General features: G+C 43.1%; 1 protein-coding gene across 1 annotated transcript in view; it reads left to right on the top strand.

Moving 5' to 3' along the window:
• Window positions 1-19,047, top strand: part of Ly9 (lymphocyte antigen 9) — a 33,409-nt gene extending 14,362 nt beyond the window's left edge. The window contains exons 5-10 of the mRNA XM_045131473.1: window positions 5,848-6,117; window positions 7,469-7,600; window positions 8,782-8,835; window positions 12,455-12,786; window positions 13,156-13,227; window positions 18,184-19,047. Coding sequence (XP_044987408.1) covers window positions 5,848-6,117; window positions 7,469-7,600; window positions 8,782-8,835; window positions 12,455-12,786; window positions 13,156-13,227; window positions 18,184-18,252 — 929 coding nt within the window. The 3' untranslated portion in view covers window positions 18,253-19,047. The remainder of the gene's footprint in view (window positions 1-5,847; window positions 6,118-7,468; window positions 7,601-8,781; window positions 8,836-12,454; window positions 12,787-13,155; window positions 13,228-18,183) is intronic.

Raw genomic sequence — 19,047 nt, 5'->3', positions numbered from 1 at the left:
CAAATGCTTTTTCTGCATCTAATGAGATGATCATATAATTTTTGTCCTCCAGTCCATTTATATGATGTATTAAATTTATTGATTTGCATATGTTGAACCAGCCCTGCATCTCTGGTATAAAGCCTACTTGGTCTGGATGAATGATCATCATGATACATTCTTGTATTCTGTTTGCCAATATTTTGTTGAGAATTTTTGCATCTATGTTCATGAGGGAGATTGGTCTGTAATTTTCTTTTTTTGTTCTATCTTTGCCTGGTTTTGGTATCAGGGTCATGCTTGCTTCGTAGAAGGAGTTTCGTAGGATTCCTTCTTTTTCTATTTTATGGAAAACCTTTAGAAGCAATGGTATTAGTTCTTCCCTGAAGGTCTGGTAAAATTCAGCAGTGAATCCATCTGGGCCTAGACTTTTTTTGTTTGGGAGATTTTTGATAACTGCTCAGATCTCCATACTTGTTATAGGTCTATTTAAGTTATTAATCTCATCTTGAATTAATTTATGTAGGTCATATAAATCAAGGAAATCATCCATTTCTTTCACATTTTCATACGTAGTGAAGTATATGTTTTTATAGTACGTCGCTATGATTTTTTTAATTTCTTTGGTGTCTGTTGTGATGTTGGGTTTTTCATCTCTAATTTTATTAATTTATGTCTCTTCTCTCTATCTTTTGGTCAGATTTGCTAAGGGTTTATCAATCTTGTTTATCTGTTCAAAGAACCAACTCTTTGTTTCATTGATTCTTTGGATTGTTTTTTTGTTTGTTTGTTTGTTTGTTTCTATTTCATTAATGTCTGCCCTAATCTTTATTATTTCTTCCCATCTACTGATTTTTGGTTTGCCTTGTTCTTCTTTTTCCAAGGCTTTAAGGTTAACCATTAGGTCATTTACTTGAGACCTTTCTAATTTCTTAATATAGTCACTTAAAGCTATAAATTTACCTCTTAGGACTGCCTTCATTGTGTCCCAGAGATTTTGGTATGTTGTTTCTCATTATTGTTTGACTCTATGAATGTTTTGATTTCCTTCTTGATTTCTTCATTGACCCATTCATCATTTAGTAGTGTATTGTTTAGTTTCCATGATTTTGTGTATGATCTATAGCTATTCTTGCTATTGATTTGTAGTTTGATTCCATTGTGGGCAGATAGAATGCAAGGAATTAGTTCAATTTTCCTGTATTTGCTAAGATTTGCTTTGTGTCCTAATATATGATCTATTTTGGAGAATGTTCCATGTGCTGCTGAAAAGGATGTATATTCTGGGGCTGGAGAGATGGCTTAGCAGTTAAGCGCTTGCCTGTGAAGCCTAAGGACCCCGGTTCAAGGCTCAATTCCCCAGGACCCACGTTAGCCAGATGCACAAGGGGGTGCAGGTGTCTGGAGATCGTTTGCAGTGGCTGGAGGCCCTGGCACGCCCATTCTCTCTCTTTCTATCTGCCTCTTTCTCTCTCTCTCTCTGTCCATCACTTTCAAATAAATAACTAAAAATAAACAAAAAAATTTTTAAAAAGGATGTATATTCTGCAGCATTTGGATGAAATATCCTGTAGATATCTGTTAGGTCCATACCTTCTATGATCTCATTTAGTCCAGATGCCTCTCTGCTTATTTTTTCCCAAGATGACCTGTCAATTGATGAAAGTGGAGTGTTGAAATTCCCCACTACCACTGTGCTGTTATTTGTGACCTTAGTTCTAATAGTGTTTGTTTGATGAATTTGGGAGCCCCCATATTAGCTGCATATATGTTTAGGATTTTAATGTCCTCCTGTTGGAGTGTGCCCTTAATCAATATAAAATGACCTTCCTTATCTTTCTTGACTAACATTGGACTGAAGTCTACCTGTCAGATATTAGGATAGCAACCCCTGCTTGGCCCATTTGCTTGAAACACTGTTTTCCAACCTTTCACCCTAAGATAATATCCATCCTTTGTAGAAAGTTGAGTTTCTTGGAGACAACAAATTGTAGGATCCTGCTTTTTTTTTTTTTTTTTTTTTTTTTTTTTTTTTTTTTTTGAGGTAGGGTCTCACTCTGGTCCAGGCTGACCTGGAATTAACTCTGTAGTCTCAGGGTGGCCTTGAACTCATGGCGATCCTCCTACCTCTGCCTCCCAAGTGCTGGGATTAAAAGCATGCGCCACCACACCCGGCAGGATCCTGCTTTTTTTTTTTTTTTTTTTTTTTTTATTTATTTGAGAGCGACAGACACAGAGAGAAAGACAGATAGAGGGAGAGAGAGAGAATGGGCGCGCCAGGGCCTCCAGCCACTGCAAAAACTCCAGACGTGTGCACCCCCTTGTGCATCTGGCTAACGTGGGACCTGGGGAACCAAGCCTCGAACCGGGGTCCTTAGGCTTCACAGGCAAGTGCTTAACCGCTAAGCCATCTCTCCAGCCCAGGATCCTGCTTTTTAACCAAGTCTGCAAACCTATGTCTTTTGGTTGGGGCATTGAGGCCACTAATATTAAGAGATATTATTGAAAAGTATGTATTTATGTTTGCCATTTTTTCTTTATAGTTCCAGTTCTACCTTTTCTCTCTTGTGTTAACTAGTATTTGAGTATTGTTTGTTTTTTCCAGGTTCCTTATATGTGTGCTTTTCCTTCTCTTCAGCATGGAAGATTCTTCCAAGTATTTTCTGTAGAACTGGTTTTGTCTTCAAATACTCCTTTAGCCTGCTTTTGTCACAGAATGTCCTTATTTCTCTATTTCAATGGATAGCTTTGAAGGATAAACTAATCTTGGTTGACAGTTGTTATCTTTCAGAACTTGGAATACATCGCTCCAAGCCCTTCCAACTTTTAAAGTTTGTGTTGAGTAATCTGCTGTAATCCTGATGAGCTTGCTTTTGTAGGTAACTTGATTTTTCTCTATAACTGCTTTCAATATTTTTTTTTTTTGGATTGTGCATTTGGTAGTTTGATTATAATATGGAGAGTAGAGGATCTTTCCAGGTTTTGTCTGGTTGGTGTTCTAAAGGCTTCCTGAATCTGCATTAGCAACTCTTTCCCAATTGTGGGGAAGTTTTCTTCTATGATTTTGTTGAAGATGCTTACTATGCCTTTGGAGTGAAATTCTTCTCCTTCTACTATGCCCTGAATTCTTATGTTTGATCTTTTCATAGTGTCCCCAATATCTTGAAATTCCCATTCATGCTTTTCAATTAGTTTGTCTTTCTCTTTGTTGGACTGTATTAGATATGCCACCTGATCTTCTAGCTTAGATATTCTGTCCTCTCCTTCATCCATTCTACTGGTGAGATTTTCTACAGAGTTTTTTTATTTCATGAACTGTGTTCTTCATTGCTAGTAATTCTGACTGGTTTTTCTTTATTATTTCTATTTCCTTATTTATGTCTTGTATTGACTTCTTTATTTCATTAAGTTGGTGTCCTGCATCTTGTTTGATTCCTTTTATTTCCTCTTTGATTCCTTTGATTTGTTCTTTGGCTTCTTTGAACATATTTACAATCATTCTTTTGAAATCTTTCTCAGGTACTTCCTCTAACTCACTCTCACTGGAGGTTATTTCTGATGCATTAATACTTTTTGGTGGATTTATTGTCTTGATTTTTAGTGTTTCTTGTGTTATAATGCATATAATTTTGCATCTTGGATTAAGTTAGTGCTTGGATTTTCTAGCTAGCGGGGTATTCTTAGCTATATCAATTGATCTGATGATATATATCATCAGGGTAAGAGCTTAAGGTGTTAGGTGTGGCTCTTAAGACTCTCATAGTATCTACAAAGGTGTTCCTAGGGGTTGGGTTTGCCTGCTATGGGAGTATTCAAGTAGGCTGAGTGGAACAAAATACATATAGATTCTAAAATATAACTAAACAATGTACACATTCAATGAAAGACAGCACCAAGTATTTATGCAAGAGTAGGTATTATAACAACCAGATCCTCTATCAACAAAGAGGTTAAGATTTCTGGTCTGCTGAAGGTTCCAAGTCAGCTTGTGACCAAGAGAGACCCTTCCCTGATGCAATCCCAGTTACCTTTTTAGATGAATTTGGTCTCAGTTATGCATCCCTCTTTGGTGCCCTGTGGGTTCAAGTAGGCTGGCTGGACCACTGGACCGCGGTTCTGTTTTCTAGAGCTGAGCACTGGCTTTTCCTGTGGGGCAAGTGGAGCCTGGCAGCTGTGGCCCCACAGACCTGGCACCACCGCTGCTGGAGCTGCTACTGCTGGATCTGCTGCTGCTGTATCCACAGCTGCTATGGCTGCTGCTGCTTCTGCTGCTGCTGCTGGAGCTGAAGCTGCTGCTGCCGCTGCTGGATCTACCACTGCCGGAGGTGCTGCTGCCAATGCCGGAGCTGGAGCTGGAACCACTGCTCCCGGAGCCTCTTTGGCCTGCCTGTGTGGGCTCTGGATGCCCTGGATCTCTCTTACTTCTCTGCTGCCATTTTAATTTCTTATACACCTCACTTTTTAGTAAAAGTGTGTATTTTGATGGGTATTCTTTGGCTTTTTCTCTACTAGGCTGCTTTGGTGTGGTTCCTAAGCCACCATCTTAACCAGAAGTCCCTTTCTTTATTAAATAAATAAATAAATAAATATTTCTTAAATACTCTAAAAATTAAAATCTTCAAAAAGTAACAAAATATAATTTTTTTTGAGGTAGAGTCTCACTGTAGCTCAGGCTGGACTGGAATTCACTATGTAGTCTCAGGATGGCCTTGAACTCATGGCAATCCTCCTACCTCTACCTCCCGAGTGCTGGGATTAAGACTGTGCACCACCATGCCCAGCTAATGTAATATTTACTTAAATATTAAATGTCTTTTTAAAAGAAAAATAGCATCTTAGGGCTGAGAGATGGCTTAGTGGTTAAGGCAATTGCCTGCAAAGCCAAAGGACCCAGGTTTGATTCCCCAGAACCCACAAAAATCACATGTACAAGGGAACACACATGTCTGGAGTTCATTTGCAGCAGCCAAAGGCCCTGGCACACTCATTCTCATTCTCTTCCCTCTCTTTCTCTCTCTCCCTGCCTATTTCTCTCTCTCAATAAATAAAAACTTTTAAAAAAATTAAATAACGTTTTAGATAGCTCTTAGAAGAATCACTTAAAAGCTGAGCATGGTTGCACATGTCTTTAATCCCAGCACTCAGGAGGCTGAGGTAGGAGGATTGCTGTGAGTTTGAGGCCTGACTGGTGCTACAGTGAGTTTCAGGTCAGCCTGTGCCAGAGTGAGACTCTATCTGGGTGGGGGAGTAAAAGAAACATTTAAGATATGTTAATGGAACTAGAGAGATGGCTGGCAGTTAAAGGTACTTGCTTGCAAAGCCTAAAGGCCCAGGTTCAATTCCCCAGTACCCATATAAAAGCAGATACAGAAAGTAATACATATGTCTGTAGTTCATTAGCTTTGGCAAGAGGTCCTGGCATGCCCATCCTCCCTCGCTCCCACTCCCTCTCCCTCTTATATAAATATTTTTTAAGTAAAAAAAAAAAACATGCTAATGTTTATTGAACACCTCCTGTGTGCCGGGGGTTATGTGTGCCTCTGTATATCCCTTCTCTTGGGGAAGTAAATAAGTTAGACCACATGGAGTTTGTAGAATTGAGATTAGTTGTGGTCCTGGATTGGCTCATTTTTCACCAGAGGTATAGTGCATGGAATAAAATGGTCTCTTTCTACTTTTTCCTTTTCACTAATTTACTTTACACCTGAAGATCAAGTCCAAAGAAGCAAAGATGCCTGAGGGAAAGACCAGATGTACTCCAAAGGGCCTGTGGTTCTTGGGGGCACAACACGCGCTCAGGAGTGTATTTTAGATGAATGATGTAGATAGATCTGGCTCCAAGCTGACTCTCCCTGTTTCCTCACACAGAAAGGCTGAAGAAACCAACAGTCGTTCCAAGCCCCATGCACACCAAGGACGGGAGCTGCGAGATCAACCTTACCTGCTCGGTGGACGATGGCGGAAACAATGTGACATACACATGGACGCCTGTGCAGAAGGGAGCTGTCATGATCCAAAGGGGCCCACACCTCAAAGTCTCCTGGAAAAGTGGCGACAGTCACCCCAACTTCACATGCACAGCCAACAACCCTGTCAGCAACAGCTCGAGTCAGTTCCTCTCGTGGACCATCTGTTCAGGTGACTCTCGCTGGCTCTTGACTCAGCTTCCAAGCCTGGGGCCTCTGAGCCTTTTGTGAAAGTCTGTGGTGAAGTGTAGGGAGTCTTCAGAGCAGCACATTGCAAAGTAGTGGGATCTAGGTTGGCAGTTCTTTTGTTCTAATGGTCACGCTATTAGAAAAAGCAAAAAGACACAAGCAGGGTGGTGCACACCTGTCCTCCCAGCCATTGGGAGACTGAAGCAGGAGGATCACAAATTTGAAGTCAGCCTTGGTTACAAAGTGATACCTTATCTTAAAGGGGACAAAAAAGAGCATATGCCTTGAATCTCAGCGCTCAGGAGGCAAAGGTAGGAGGATTCTTGTGAGTTCAAGGCCACCCAGAGACTACATTAGTGAATTCTGGGTCAGCCTGGGCTAGAGTGAGACCCTACCCCAAAACAAAACAAGAGTTCTGGATGAAGCACAGTGCTTGCCTAGCATGCACAAGGCCCTGAGTTTGATCCCCAGTGCTGAAAAATATCTAGTGTGGCAGTGTGCATCTGTAATCCCAGCACTTGGGAAGTGGAAGCAGGAGAATCAGAAGTTTAAGTCATCCTTGGCTACATAAAGAGATGAAAGCCAACTTGAGGTACATGAGGCCCTGTCAAAAAGGGAAGGAAGGAAGGAAGGAAGGAAGGAAGGAAGGAAGGAAGGAAGGAAGGAAGGAAGGAAGGAAGGAAGGAAGGAAGGAAGGAAGGAAGGAAGGAAGGGGAAGGGAAGGAGGGAGGGAGGGAGGGAGGGAGGGAGGGAGGGAGGGAGGAAGAAGGGAGGGAGGGAGGGAGGAAGGAGGGAGGGAGGGAGGGAGGGAAGAAAGAGAGTAAAGGAGGGAAGAAGGGAGGGAGGGAGGGAGGAGGAAGGGAGGAAAAAATATTTTAGGAGATATCATAGGAGTTTCAGGATCATGTAAGAGGGCCATTATGTTCTGTTGTGGTGGTTTGACTAAGGTGTTCACCATAAACCTAGGTGTTCTGAATGCTAGGCTGATGGAGATTTGGGAATTAACTCCTTCTGGAAGCAGAGCATTGTTGGGGGCGGGCTTATGGGTGTGTAATAGCCAGTGTCCCCTTGTCAGTGTTTGGCACTCTCTACTGTTCCTGTTGTCTACTCGATATTGGTGAGGGGTTGATGTCCACCCTCTGCTCATGCCATCATTTTCCCTTGCCATCATGGAGCTTCCACGATGTAAGCCAAAATAATTCATTTTTTCCCAAAAGCTGTGCTTGGTCAGGTGCTTTCTACCAGCAATGCAAACCTGACTGCAACATCTGTCTTTTGCTCCAATCTCTTTTGTCACTCTCTGTATTAAAACCTGATCATTTTTCTCTTTAAAGGCCCTGAGTGGAACAAGAGCCTTTGGATCGGGCTCCTCTTGGCCATTTCCATCCTTCTCCTCCTTGGAATTTGTGCTGTGAGCATTTGGAAGCAGAAGAGACAGTGGAGATTTCTAAGATCTGCATCCACCAGTAAGAAGGGAGGCCCCTGTGTCCTCACATAATCCCTTGTTACTCCTTCTCTTTCAAGGCCTCATTTCTTTTCAGAAAGATGGGGAGGGTGTGTGTTGCTGATCAGATCTACATAGCTGTGAATCAACTCAAATTATCTTGGGTATTTAAGGGTATGGGGGAGGGGCAAGGGACATGACTTATCTCTTCATGACTCATGACCCTTACTTGAAAATGTTACTAGAGGCTCAAAGGATACAAGACCTCCCCATATCTCATTTCTCTTTCTGTTTCTCAGCCAGCTTAACACTTAACACTGCAGCCAGCTGAGAGTCAAGGCTGCAGGTAACAGGGAGAGGTCTACCACAGCGTAGCTACTGATTGATTGGATCAGGCACAGGTGGCCTAATAGCTCCCACAGAAGGAAAAGAATGTTTCCCTCCTATTCAATTTGAAAAAGTGTCAGAAGCCAGGCGTGGTGGCGCATGCCTTTAATCCCAGCATTCAGGAGGCAGGGGTAGAAGGATCTCTGTGAGTTTGAGGCCACCCTGAGACTAATTCCAGGTCAGCCTGGGTTAGAGAGCAAGACCCTACTTAAAAAAAAAAAAAAAAAAAAAAAAGATATCAGGCATGGAGATGCACACCTTTAATCTCAGCACTCAGGAGGAAGAGGTAGAATGAATGATCTCCCTGAGTTCGAGGACACCCTGAGACTACCGAGTGAATTCTTGCTAGAGCAAGAGCCTACCTCCAAAAAAAAGTCAGAAATATCTCTGATTGGCCAAGCTAAAGTCATGCGGTTGTTGCTTGGACCCATCCACTGTAGGCAAGGGGATAAGCTATTCTGATTGGCAGTTCCTTTTAGAATTTAGTATGCGTATAGGTACAGGAATGGAGACTTTTCCCTGAAAGAGCAGGAAGGCTAGAACACAGGGGCTCCTGGGAGAATTACTTCTAGAAGAGTTCAAGCTCTCTCCTCCATAGAGAAGGCTGGAAGCTCACCGCCCTTCTCTCAGCTGAAGAAGACCTTGGGCTCTGGTCACCACTGTCCGCTGTCCTAGGCTCACATCAGGAGTCCTCTTCCATAAACTCTCTCCTGGTCGTGTCCTCAGAACTTCTGCCCTTTTCTTTTGATGCTCACACTGAGAGACACGGCTCTGCTCACACCCCTCTTGGTGACCTTCTTTAACTTGCTTTCTCAGGTTCAACCCCAACCTTCAATTTCAGCCAAGCTGAGGCCCCCGCTGACACACCAGGTAATACCCCCACTGACACAGGCTGTGTCCACCGCATGGAGGCTCCAACACCTAGCTACTCAAAGGCTGGTCTGCTAGCCAGCAACATGGGCATCTTTCTGGGGCTTGTTAGGAATACAGAATCTTGGGTACTTCCCCTGAGCACTGGGGGATCCAAATCTGCATGAGCCCCATGGGTGATTCGAATGCCCACTAAAGTTTAAAATGCAGTATGCTAAAGGAAGATGGTTTGGGAGCAAAATCCTCAACAAAGATGGATTCCTTACAGAAAGTGAACTAGAAGGGACAATCTGTCCTCTGGGGCCTCCCAGGCTCCTTGGACATGTGTTCTCATCACTTGAATGTGGTCTATCATGAGGATGGAATTATTTTCTCTATTCTCAGAATTTAGATTCCAAGCCAGATGGAAGAGTAAGTCATTGGTGGGAGCAGATTTAAAATTTAATTAACCTATGACCTCGTAGTGCCTGACACTACCTACACAAGACCCTCATAAGAGGAGGGAAAGATCATGACATCAAAATAAAAGAGAGACTTATTGAAATGGGGAGGGGATATGATGGAGAATGGAATTTCAAAGGGAAAAAGTGGGGAAGGGAGGGTATTACAATGGGATATTTTTTTATAATCATGGAAGATGTTTTAAAAATTGAGAAAAAATTAAATTAAATTAAATTAAATTAAATTAAAGACAGACTGATTGAGATGGGGAGGGGATATGATGGAGAATGGAATTTCAAAGGGAAAAAGGGGGTGAGGGAAACTATTACCATGGGATATTTTTTATAATCATGGAAAACATCAATAAAAATTGAGAAAGAAAATAAAATAAAATGTATGCTTGTATGAAAAAAAATTAATTAAAATTAACCCTAATGAATGCACTCAGGAAGCAGAGGTAGGTGAATTACCATGAGTTCGAGGCCACCCTGAGACTACATAGTGAATTCCAGGTTAGCCTGGACTAGGGTGAAACCCTACCTCAAAAAAAAAAAAAAAATCCCATATGAATCTATACAGACACCTACTGCCCAAGAGCATCACTAAGCAGTGGTTTTTCAGTCTTGAAATTTCTTGAAACAAACTGCTATACAACCACCCAATAGCACGAAGCATATAAAAGTGGAACTGCTCCAACAGATGTTGGGGTGGGGTGCTGAAGTGCCTGCTCTTACTCTCCCCCTCCACCCCACAGTGCTCCATCTCCCTAGCATTGTGGGGGAGAGGTGTTTTCCATTTGATTTCACATACGGGAGCAGTCTATATCACTTTTCTAAAAATGTGAGCTGGAGAGATTTCTTAGTGGTTAAGGTGCTTCCCTGCAAAGTCTAAGAACCCAGGTTCAATTCCTCAGTGCCCACATAAGCCAGATGCACAAGGCAGCACATGTGTCTGGAGTTCATTTGCACTGGCTAGAGGCCCTACGCACCCATTCTCTCCTTCTCTCTTTCTCTCTGCCTCTTTCTCCTTCCCTCTCTCTCTTTCTCTATCAAATAAATAAATAAATAAAAACTTTTGAGTTGGGGAGATGGTTTAGCAGTTAAGGTGCTTGCCTGTGAAGCCTAAGGACCGAGGTTTGATTCTCCAGGTCCCACGTAAGCCAGATGCACAAGATGGCACATGCATCTGTAGTTCATTTGCGGAGGCTAGAGACCCTGGAGTGCCCATGTCTCTCTCTTTCTCTCCCTCTCTCTGTCTCTAATTAATAAATAAAAATTAAAAATATTTTTAAAACTTTTTTTAAAAATTGGTGTTTTAAATTTAACAGTAGATGCCAATTTTAGCATAGGAAGATTAAAATTGACTCCCATTTAGTTCAGTTAACAGATTTATCTAACCAGTTCTTATTAATACACATTCCAATTCCTTGTTAATTCTCCCCTAAAATATTGTAACAATTCCCTAAAAGACTATTCCCTCTGAAATTTTTGAAATCTTTTTTGCTCCCTACTTTGTAATCATCCTGGTTATTCTAAAGTGACCAGTAGCTCCTCCTGGTAGAAACAACACAAACTTAATTAACAGATTACATGCTCTGAGGTCAGACAATCCTGCTTCCTTATCAGTTATATGACCTTGGGTAATTCAAGCTTTAAATTTTATTTTTCTTACCTGGCAAAATGAGGGTACCTACCTCTCAGAGTTGCAATGTGGACTGATGTCCAGAGTGGTCACTTAGTTGGTGATAATCACTATTCTTGACAGCTATTGGGCCAGATTACACTTTACTTTGTTTCCCTCATAAAGGTCTGGTTGGGGGCAGGCAGAATAGGACTGAGCAGTGGTATTATCACCAGGGACCAAGCTCCTCGCATGGAAACCCTGGCTCTTCCCACTTAGTTGGGCAAACACTTAACCTTTTGTGGTCCAGTTTCCTCACATCTGTGCCTTGTGGGCTTGATTGCAGATAAAAGACATTGTGGAATTGCCTGACACTTAGCAGGCTCTTAGCGGATGGGAGCTGTGAATATTCCACATTCAGGTCAGATGAGCTGTTTGAGGTGCCTCAAAGCGAGGCTGACATCCTCTTGGTAGGCCATGCCAGTTGCTCATAGACATGTGTTCTGACTGTCCTATGCCTAGGCCATTGCCACAGAACTATACTGAGAACAATCCTTTCCCAAAACTGAGAGTGCTCCACGCTTCACCCTTACCGAATCCTGCTTCTCCTTTCGCAGAGCACCAAACCTGGTCCTTCCTTTAATGCCAACCTCAATTCTGCCACCTTCAAGTTCCTCCCTGTTCTTCTACCATGAGGGTGCATGGTCTCCTCTCTGAACCTTCCTAATACTTTCCACATGACACACGCCTATCAGAGCTCACCTTACATTAATAATTTACATCTGGGGCTAGAGAGATGGCTTTGCAGTTAAGGCAATTGCCTGCAAAGCCTAAGGATCCATGTTTGGCTCTCCAGATCACACGTAAACCAGATGCATAAAGGTGAGGCAAGCACAAGTTTGCACATGCCCAGTAGGTGGCACAAGCATCTGGAGTTCAATTGCAGTGGATAAGGTCCTGATGTGCCAATTCATTCCCCCCCACACTCTCTCTCTCAAATAAAAAATAATAATAAAATTAATTTACATCTGGCTATGACTCCCCTCCCCACCAACTAGACAGTACACTCCTCTACCAGGTCCACTTCACCTTTGTACCCTCCCTGTGCTGGGCATAGTTTATCCAGCTGAGCTATTTCCACTCACTAACAGCTGCTAAGTCCATCACACCATATTCAATGAATACTGATCAAGTGAGTAAATAAAATAAGTGCTTTAAAAGGAAGGAGCCAAGCGTGATGGCACACGCCCTTAATCCCAGCACTCAGGAAGCAGAGGTAGGAAGGTCACCATGAGTTCGAGGCTACTCTGAGACTACATAGTGAATTCCAGGTCAGCCTGGGCTAGAGTGAGACCCTACCTCAAAAAACCAAAACCAGGAGGAGGTGGAGGAGGAAGGGAGAGGAGCAGGATGAAACCCTGTAAGGGAAGACAGAAGAAAACTTCAGTCCTCGAGGCTTCATCTGGGATGGAAGCTAGAACAGGTTGAATCCTTGAAGCCAAGCAAGAAAGAGGTGGGGATTGGCATGCTTTTGTTAACCTTACACAATATGTTCCAGAACCCCAAGCTGACCACACAATATACACCTCTGTCTCCCAACGGTACGAGAAATTGAACACTCCCCCTAAGACGACGAGGCATTGGTCTAGGCCCGCCACAGACACCAGCTCTGACAGTAACGCCACAACAGAGGAGGAGGATGAAAGGACGGAACTGCCCAGTGCTGTCAATGGAAGAGATGAGGTGTATGGCTTGGGCGCTCAGGGGAACAGTGCATACGACCTGGCCTTTCGGGGACAAGCGGAGTATGACGTCACCCCAGATGACACAGTGGTTAAGTCTGAGGTTGAAAGGGACTTGAATTATGTACAAGTGATCCTTAATTTCCATGTGAGTACCCCTGATCAAAATGGCTTCATCCTCTTCCCACTTGTGGGGCCATCCGAGATCCTGGGTGACAAGTTCTTCCAAACAAGGGGCTATGGACAGGACCAGAGACGCGCAGGCACAGACTCACAGTTCCATCTGTGTTTACCAAGCCCTGAGACCCTTGGAATGGAGACGCCTGTTCCTCCGCTCCTGTCCTCGGGCCATTAATAAGAGGGGTGGACTCAGAGGCATTGTCCCCATGACACCAAGGTAGCTCCCCACTCCTCTCTCTGGCCAGAACTTTGTGGGACATCCCCTGTCCTCAAGAGATGAGGGTCAAACTGGGAAGCTCATCTGGTGTTTACAGCATCTGGCATTGGTCTGTTACAGGGAAATAGTCCAGCTCCTCAGAAGAAAGAGAGTTCAAACACAATCTACTCTTCTGTGCAAAAACCTCGGACGGTGAGAAAATTTTCTCTTTCCCAAATCCCAAAAAGTGAAAAACTAGTTTCTAAATCTAAAAGTCCTTAGATTTCCATGGCCAAGGAGCTTAAACTTTACTCATTCTGATACATTTTATGGCCAACAGAAATGTTTAAGCAACATGTCTGATTTGTACTTGTGTGGCCAAAGCCTGAACATTTCTAATTGATTTAATAATGTCCATATTGATTATTCTTTATTTTTATTTACTTGAGAAAGAAAGAAGGGGGAGAGGGAGAGAGAGAGAGAGAATGAGCATGCCAGAGCCTCCAGCCACTGCAAACTCTAGATGCATGTGCAACCTTGTACATCTGGCTTTACATAGGGCCTAAGAATTGGAACCTGGGTCCTTTGACTTTGCAGGCAATCACTTTAATCACTAAACCATCCCTTCAGCCCAATATACTGATTATTTTTAACACTGATTAGAATAAGAGTATATAAACTCTCTGGTCATGGTGGCATGCACTTTTAATCCCAGCACTCAGGAGGCAGATGTAGGAGGATCGCTGTGAGTTTGAGGCCAGCCTGGGACTACATAGTGAATTCCAGGTCAACCCTGGTTACAGTGAGACCCTACCTCAAAAAAAAAAAAAAAAAAAAAGAGAGAGAGAGAGAGAGACCATAAACTCAAACACTGCAATGTAAATATATACACATATATGTTATGTTTTGTATGTGTGTGTGTGTGTGTATGCACAACATACATCTGTTACACACACACACACACACACACACACACACGAAGCCTAACTATACTAAAATGATGACTTAGCAAAACAATCGAAAGTTAATCAACTAAGCCAGTCATGATGGCGTACGCCTTTAATCCCAGTACTTGGGAGGCAGAAGTATGAGGACCACTGTGCGTTCAAGGCCATCCTGAGATTACATAGTGAATTCCAGGTCAGCATGGGCTAGAGCAAGATGCTACCTCAAAAAAAAAAAAAAAAAAAAAAACAGAAAAAGGAAAGAAAATTAACCAACTATTTAGTGTCAAGAAAATATGCTGGGCTGGATGGAGAGATGGTTTAGTGGCTAGGCGCTTGTCTGTGAAGCCTGAGGACCCCAGTTCGAGGCTCGATTCCCCAGGACCCACGTAAGCCAGATGCACAAGGCGGCGCATGCATCTGGAGTTTGCAGCGGCCGGCGGGCCCATTCTTCTCTCTATATCTCCCTCTTTCTCTCTTTGTCTGTCGCTCTCAAATAAATAAAAATAAACAAAAAAAATTTTAAAGAAAAAGAAAATGTGCTGTTAACTAATATATTGGTTCTATTAGAGTATTAAAGAGATGCCTTACTTAGAGGTAGAATTTACCATTAAGAACTGTGATGATAATAACTAGCTTTTATACAAAGGTTTACAGTTTATAAAACATTGACAAACACACTCTCTTCCATACTTTTGACACCTCTGGGAAAAGTGTTATCGTTCACATTTGAGAATGGAAGAAGCTGAGATTTAGAGAAATTAATTTTGCCTCTGGTCACATAGATGGAAATTGGAAGTTCCAGTGCTGAGAAATACAAAGGGTCTCTTTAAAAACTCTTGAATAATTCTAAATAATTGACCTTTATGTGCATCTAAGTGACCACTCCACTTTCACCTTCTTGATAAAATTGAGTCCATTCACAGTTTTGCTTTTAAATCTATCTCCAAATTTTCCCTGTAATATATTCAAAAAGACTTAAAAAAAAAAAAAAAACTTGCCGGGTGTGGTGGCACATGCCTTTAATCCAGCACTGGGGGAGGCAGAGGTAAGAGGGTCACAGTGAGTTTGAGGCCACCCTGAAACTACATAGTGAATTCCAGGTCAGCCTGAGCTAGTGAGACTGTACCTTGAAAATCAAACAAACAAAAAACTCTAAGGGCTGGAGAGATAGCTCAGCAGTTAAGGTATTTACCTGAAAAGCTGAAAGACCCAGGTCTGATTCCCCAGTACCCACATAAAGCTAGATGCACAAAGGGGCACATACATCTGGAGTTTATTTGCAAGGCCTAAGGCCATGGTTTTCACAGTCTCAGTCTTCTCTCTCTCTCTCTCTCTTTCTCTCTCTCTTTTCATATAAATAAATAAAAATTTAATAAAAAAAATTGCCACCTTTAATCCCAGGATTTGGGAGGCAGAGGTAAGAGAATCACTAAGAATTCAAGGCCAGCTTGAGACTACATAGTGAATTCCAGGTCAGCCTAGGCTAGAGTGAGACCCTACCTTGAAAAAAAAACCTAAAAGGGGCTGGAGAGATACCTAGTTGGTAAAGCACTTGCCATGCGGTCAGCTCCCCAGCACCATCCTCAATGCCAGGTTGTGGTAACCTGCCTATACTCCTAGTGCTTAGGAGGTAGATGCAGAGGGATCCCCAGGGCACGCTGCTAGCTAGACTGCTGGAATTGGTGAGCTCTGGGTTCAGGGAGGCAATTGAGACAGATGCCCAACACCAACCTCTGGCCTCTACATGCACACACTCACGTGTGCACACATGCCCATACACATGTGCATATACACACGTACACATGCTAAAACGGTTTCTATTATACTGCTTATTTGGGATGGATAGATCAGTCAGCATATATTTCCTGAGAGCCTTCTCTTCACCAATAGTTGGCCAGGGTGCTCTGGGGATCCACTATGTTTATTATACCAACCCAACCCTAAAGATGTGTAATCTAACCTACATTTTGGTTGAGGAGCAGTGGAGTTGATTTAGACAGATGAAAGAGGAGAGCAGAATCTATGTGACTACCTAATAAATTATGTGTGGAGTCCCAAGGGTCTTTCCAACATTGAAAGTAGGATATGTCACTGCATTGAGGGAAAGCAGAAAGGCCTTGTGAAAAGAATTTGAGCTGGGCGTGGTGGCGCACGCCTTTAATCCCAGCACTCGGGAGGCAGAGGTAGGAGGATCGCCATGAGTTCAACACCACCCTAAGACTTCAGAGTGAATTCCAGGTCAGCCTGAGCTAGAGTAAGACCCTACTTGAAAAACAAAAAACAAACAACAAAAGGGATTTGAGCTGAACATAAAAAGGTGGATAGTGTGCTAAGTATGGTGGCATATAATAGGAAGGTTGAGTCAAGAGAATTGCCAGGTTGTTTTTAATTTTTGTATATTTTTATTTACTTATTTATTTATTTGAGAGAGAGATACAGAAATAGGCAAGTAGAGAGAGAGAGAATGGCCATGCCAGGGCCTCCAGCCATTGCAAATGAATTCCAGATGTGTGCACCCTCTTGTGTATCTGGCTTATGGGGTCATCCTAGGGAGGCGAACCTGGGTCCTTTGGCTTTGCAGGCAAGTGCCTTAACCGCTAAGCCATCACTCCAGCCCGAGAATTGCCAGTTTCAGGCCAGCCTAGGCTACATAGAAAAACACTATCTTAAAGGAGGAGGAGGAAGAGGAAGAAGCAGGGCAGGAGGAGGCTAGAATGTACTCAGCAAACACTTATAATCTGCCTCCTCCTGACTTTAAGACCATAGTCTACTTCTTAGCCAGCCAGGGATTTTGCCTTTGGCCTTGAGGACAAATGTGTATTACTTGTAACATTCCCGGAGCTACCAACCACCACTCCAGTCTGGTCCCTTGTCTTTGGGCCAAAACTGTTCAACCTTAAAGTCATGGATCTTTGTCCCCACTCTGAGTTTTAGAATGACTACGAGCCTTGTCATGTGCACGCACATATGAATATGCACACACATATGCACACACCACACACACACACACACAAAAAAAAACTTCTAAACATGCTTCTATTATTCTACTTACATGTGACCACTGCCTGGTCAGTCCTACGCAGCACCCCCATTGCCCGAAGGATCTCAGACCCTTAAACCCATCCTCAACTACAGTATAAGTAGAAATCAATGCATTTCCTCAGCTAAGTTGCCAACAGAATTTGTCATCTGTTTTCAGGATTTTCAGCATCAGTAATTCCAGTATCCCTTGATTAGGAGATGTAAGACCTACTTGTAGCCAGTACTTTCTAACTCACAGCTCTGCATATCTCAAAGATTTATTCTACCTCTAATGCTGTTACTAGAACCTAACCTTCCTCATCAGCTCAGGTTTCATCTGCCTTTCACAGCCCTCCCTGAGTCCTGCTGGGCGTGGTGGCACACGCCTTTAATCCCAGAACTCGGGAAGCAGAGGTAGGAGGATGAGGATCACCGAGAGTTCGAGGCCACCCTGAGACTACATAGTGAATTCCAGGTCAGCCCGAGCTAGAGTGAGACTCTACCTTGAAAAACCAAAAAAAAAAAAAAAAAAAAAAAAAGACGGGATCCTTAGAACCTTTAGACCATGAAAGCCTAATGGGCACTTGGTTCCCATCTGAATCATCATTATGTTAATAATTGCATTGTCTCTCTGGTTAAGGCAGAGATTGTGGTCACTCAGTGGAAGCTTCTGCAAGGCAGGATATTTTTATGGGGATTTTTTTTAACCCCCTAGATTTGATGGACTAAACTGTTTAGTATACCACTGCACAGGGTGCAGCTCATGGCCTTTTCCACTAGGAGACTCTATAAAACCTGTAGGAGGACTGGAGGGATGGCTTAGTGGTTAAGGTGTTTGCCTGCAAAGCCGAAGGTCCCAAGTTCAATTCCCCAGGACCCACGTTAGCCAGATACACAAGGAGGTGCATGTGTCTGGAGTTCATTTGCAGTGGCTGGAGGCCTTGGTAGACCCATTCTCTCCCTCTCTCTCTCTCTCTCTCTCTCTCTCTCTCTCTGCCTCTTTCTCTCTCTGTCTGTTGCTCTCAAATAAATAAATAAAAATAAATAAATGTATTTTAAAAATAAAAATATTTAAAACCTGTAGGATGGAGCAGCCATACCCTGCCCTTGCCTTCCTGTCTCCCACTAGCACAGACTGAAGAGACTCTAATCGTCCAAGGCTCTATTAACTTTATTCTTGCGTGTTCTTTTTGGCTCACAGAAGGTGCCACCACCACAATTTGATGCTCCTGAGTCTCCTGACACCTCTACCTATGAGAATTTCACCTGAAAAGAAACGAAAAGAAAAGCAGCTGCTACCTCTCTCCAGGGGCCTGGCTTTTGGAGAAGCAGCTGGGACCTCATAAGTCCTGGTACTTCTGCAACGAGAAGCACAGCAGAATTTCTGACAGTGACCCAGACATGCTGGGATGTGACCTCTTCTCCTGCCCATGTGGACTTTTGAGCCTATTGATGGCTCAGACAGAGGCTCCTTCTCCGAGCCTCCAGGCTTCAAACATCCTGCTCTATTGTCTCTGTCTTTGTCTCTATTGGTTGCACACAGTTTCCTCCTCAAACTCCAAACTCCGCCAAGCGTGCTCTCCTCCACCTAGTCTTGGAATGCATGTGGCTTCTGTGTAGCGTCAGGCTTATGCAGTTTCTTCAGGTCAGATGTTGTTGAAGTGAACCAGAACAGACCATCCTTCACCTCACTGTCATCTTCTACAAAAATAAACCCAATAGACATTTTCACACATGGACACACAGATATGTGTAAAATAATATTCACTGTTGTATTATCTACAATTTAAAGAAAATGTGAAACAAACTAGTCATCCACGTAGCAAGTCTGGTTAGGTACAGGATCATAACACCCATGCAGAGACAAACGTGTAAAGAAAGGTCTGACTTACATTACCACACATCAAGAAGAAAGTCCAGAGCCGTATGCTACCCGCTGGATTAGAAAAATGTCCGTTTGGGCAGGAGGGATGGTTTAGCTGTTGAAGCCTGAGGACCCAGGTTCAATTCCCCAGTGCCCACGTAAGCCAGATGTACAAGCCCACTCTCTCTCTTATCTGCCTCT

Source organism: Jaculus jaculus, chromosome 1 (genome assembly GCF_020740685.1).
Source record: "Jaculus jaculus isolate mJacJac1 chromosome 1, mJacJac1.mat.Y.cur, whole genome shotgun sequence".
Classification (NCBI taxonomy): Eukaryota; Metazoa; Chordata; class Mammalia; order Rodentia; family Dipodidae; genus Jaculus; species Jaculus jaculus.
The sequence above is the reverse complement of the archived record's forward strand: the minus strand, read 5'-3'. Positions and strand labels throughout refer to the sequence as shown.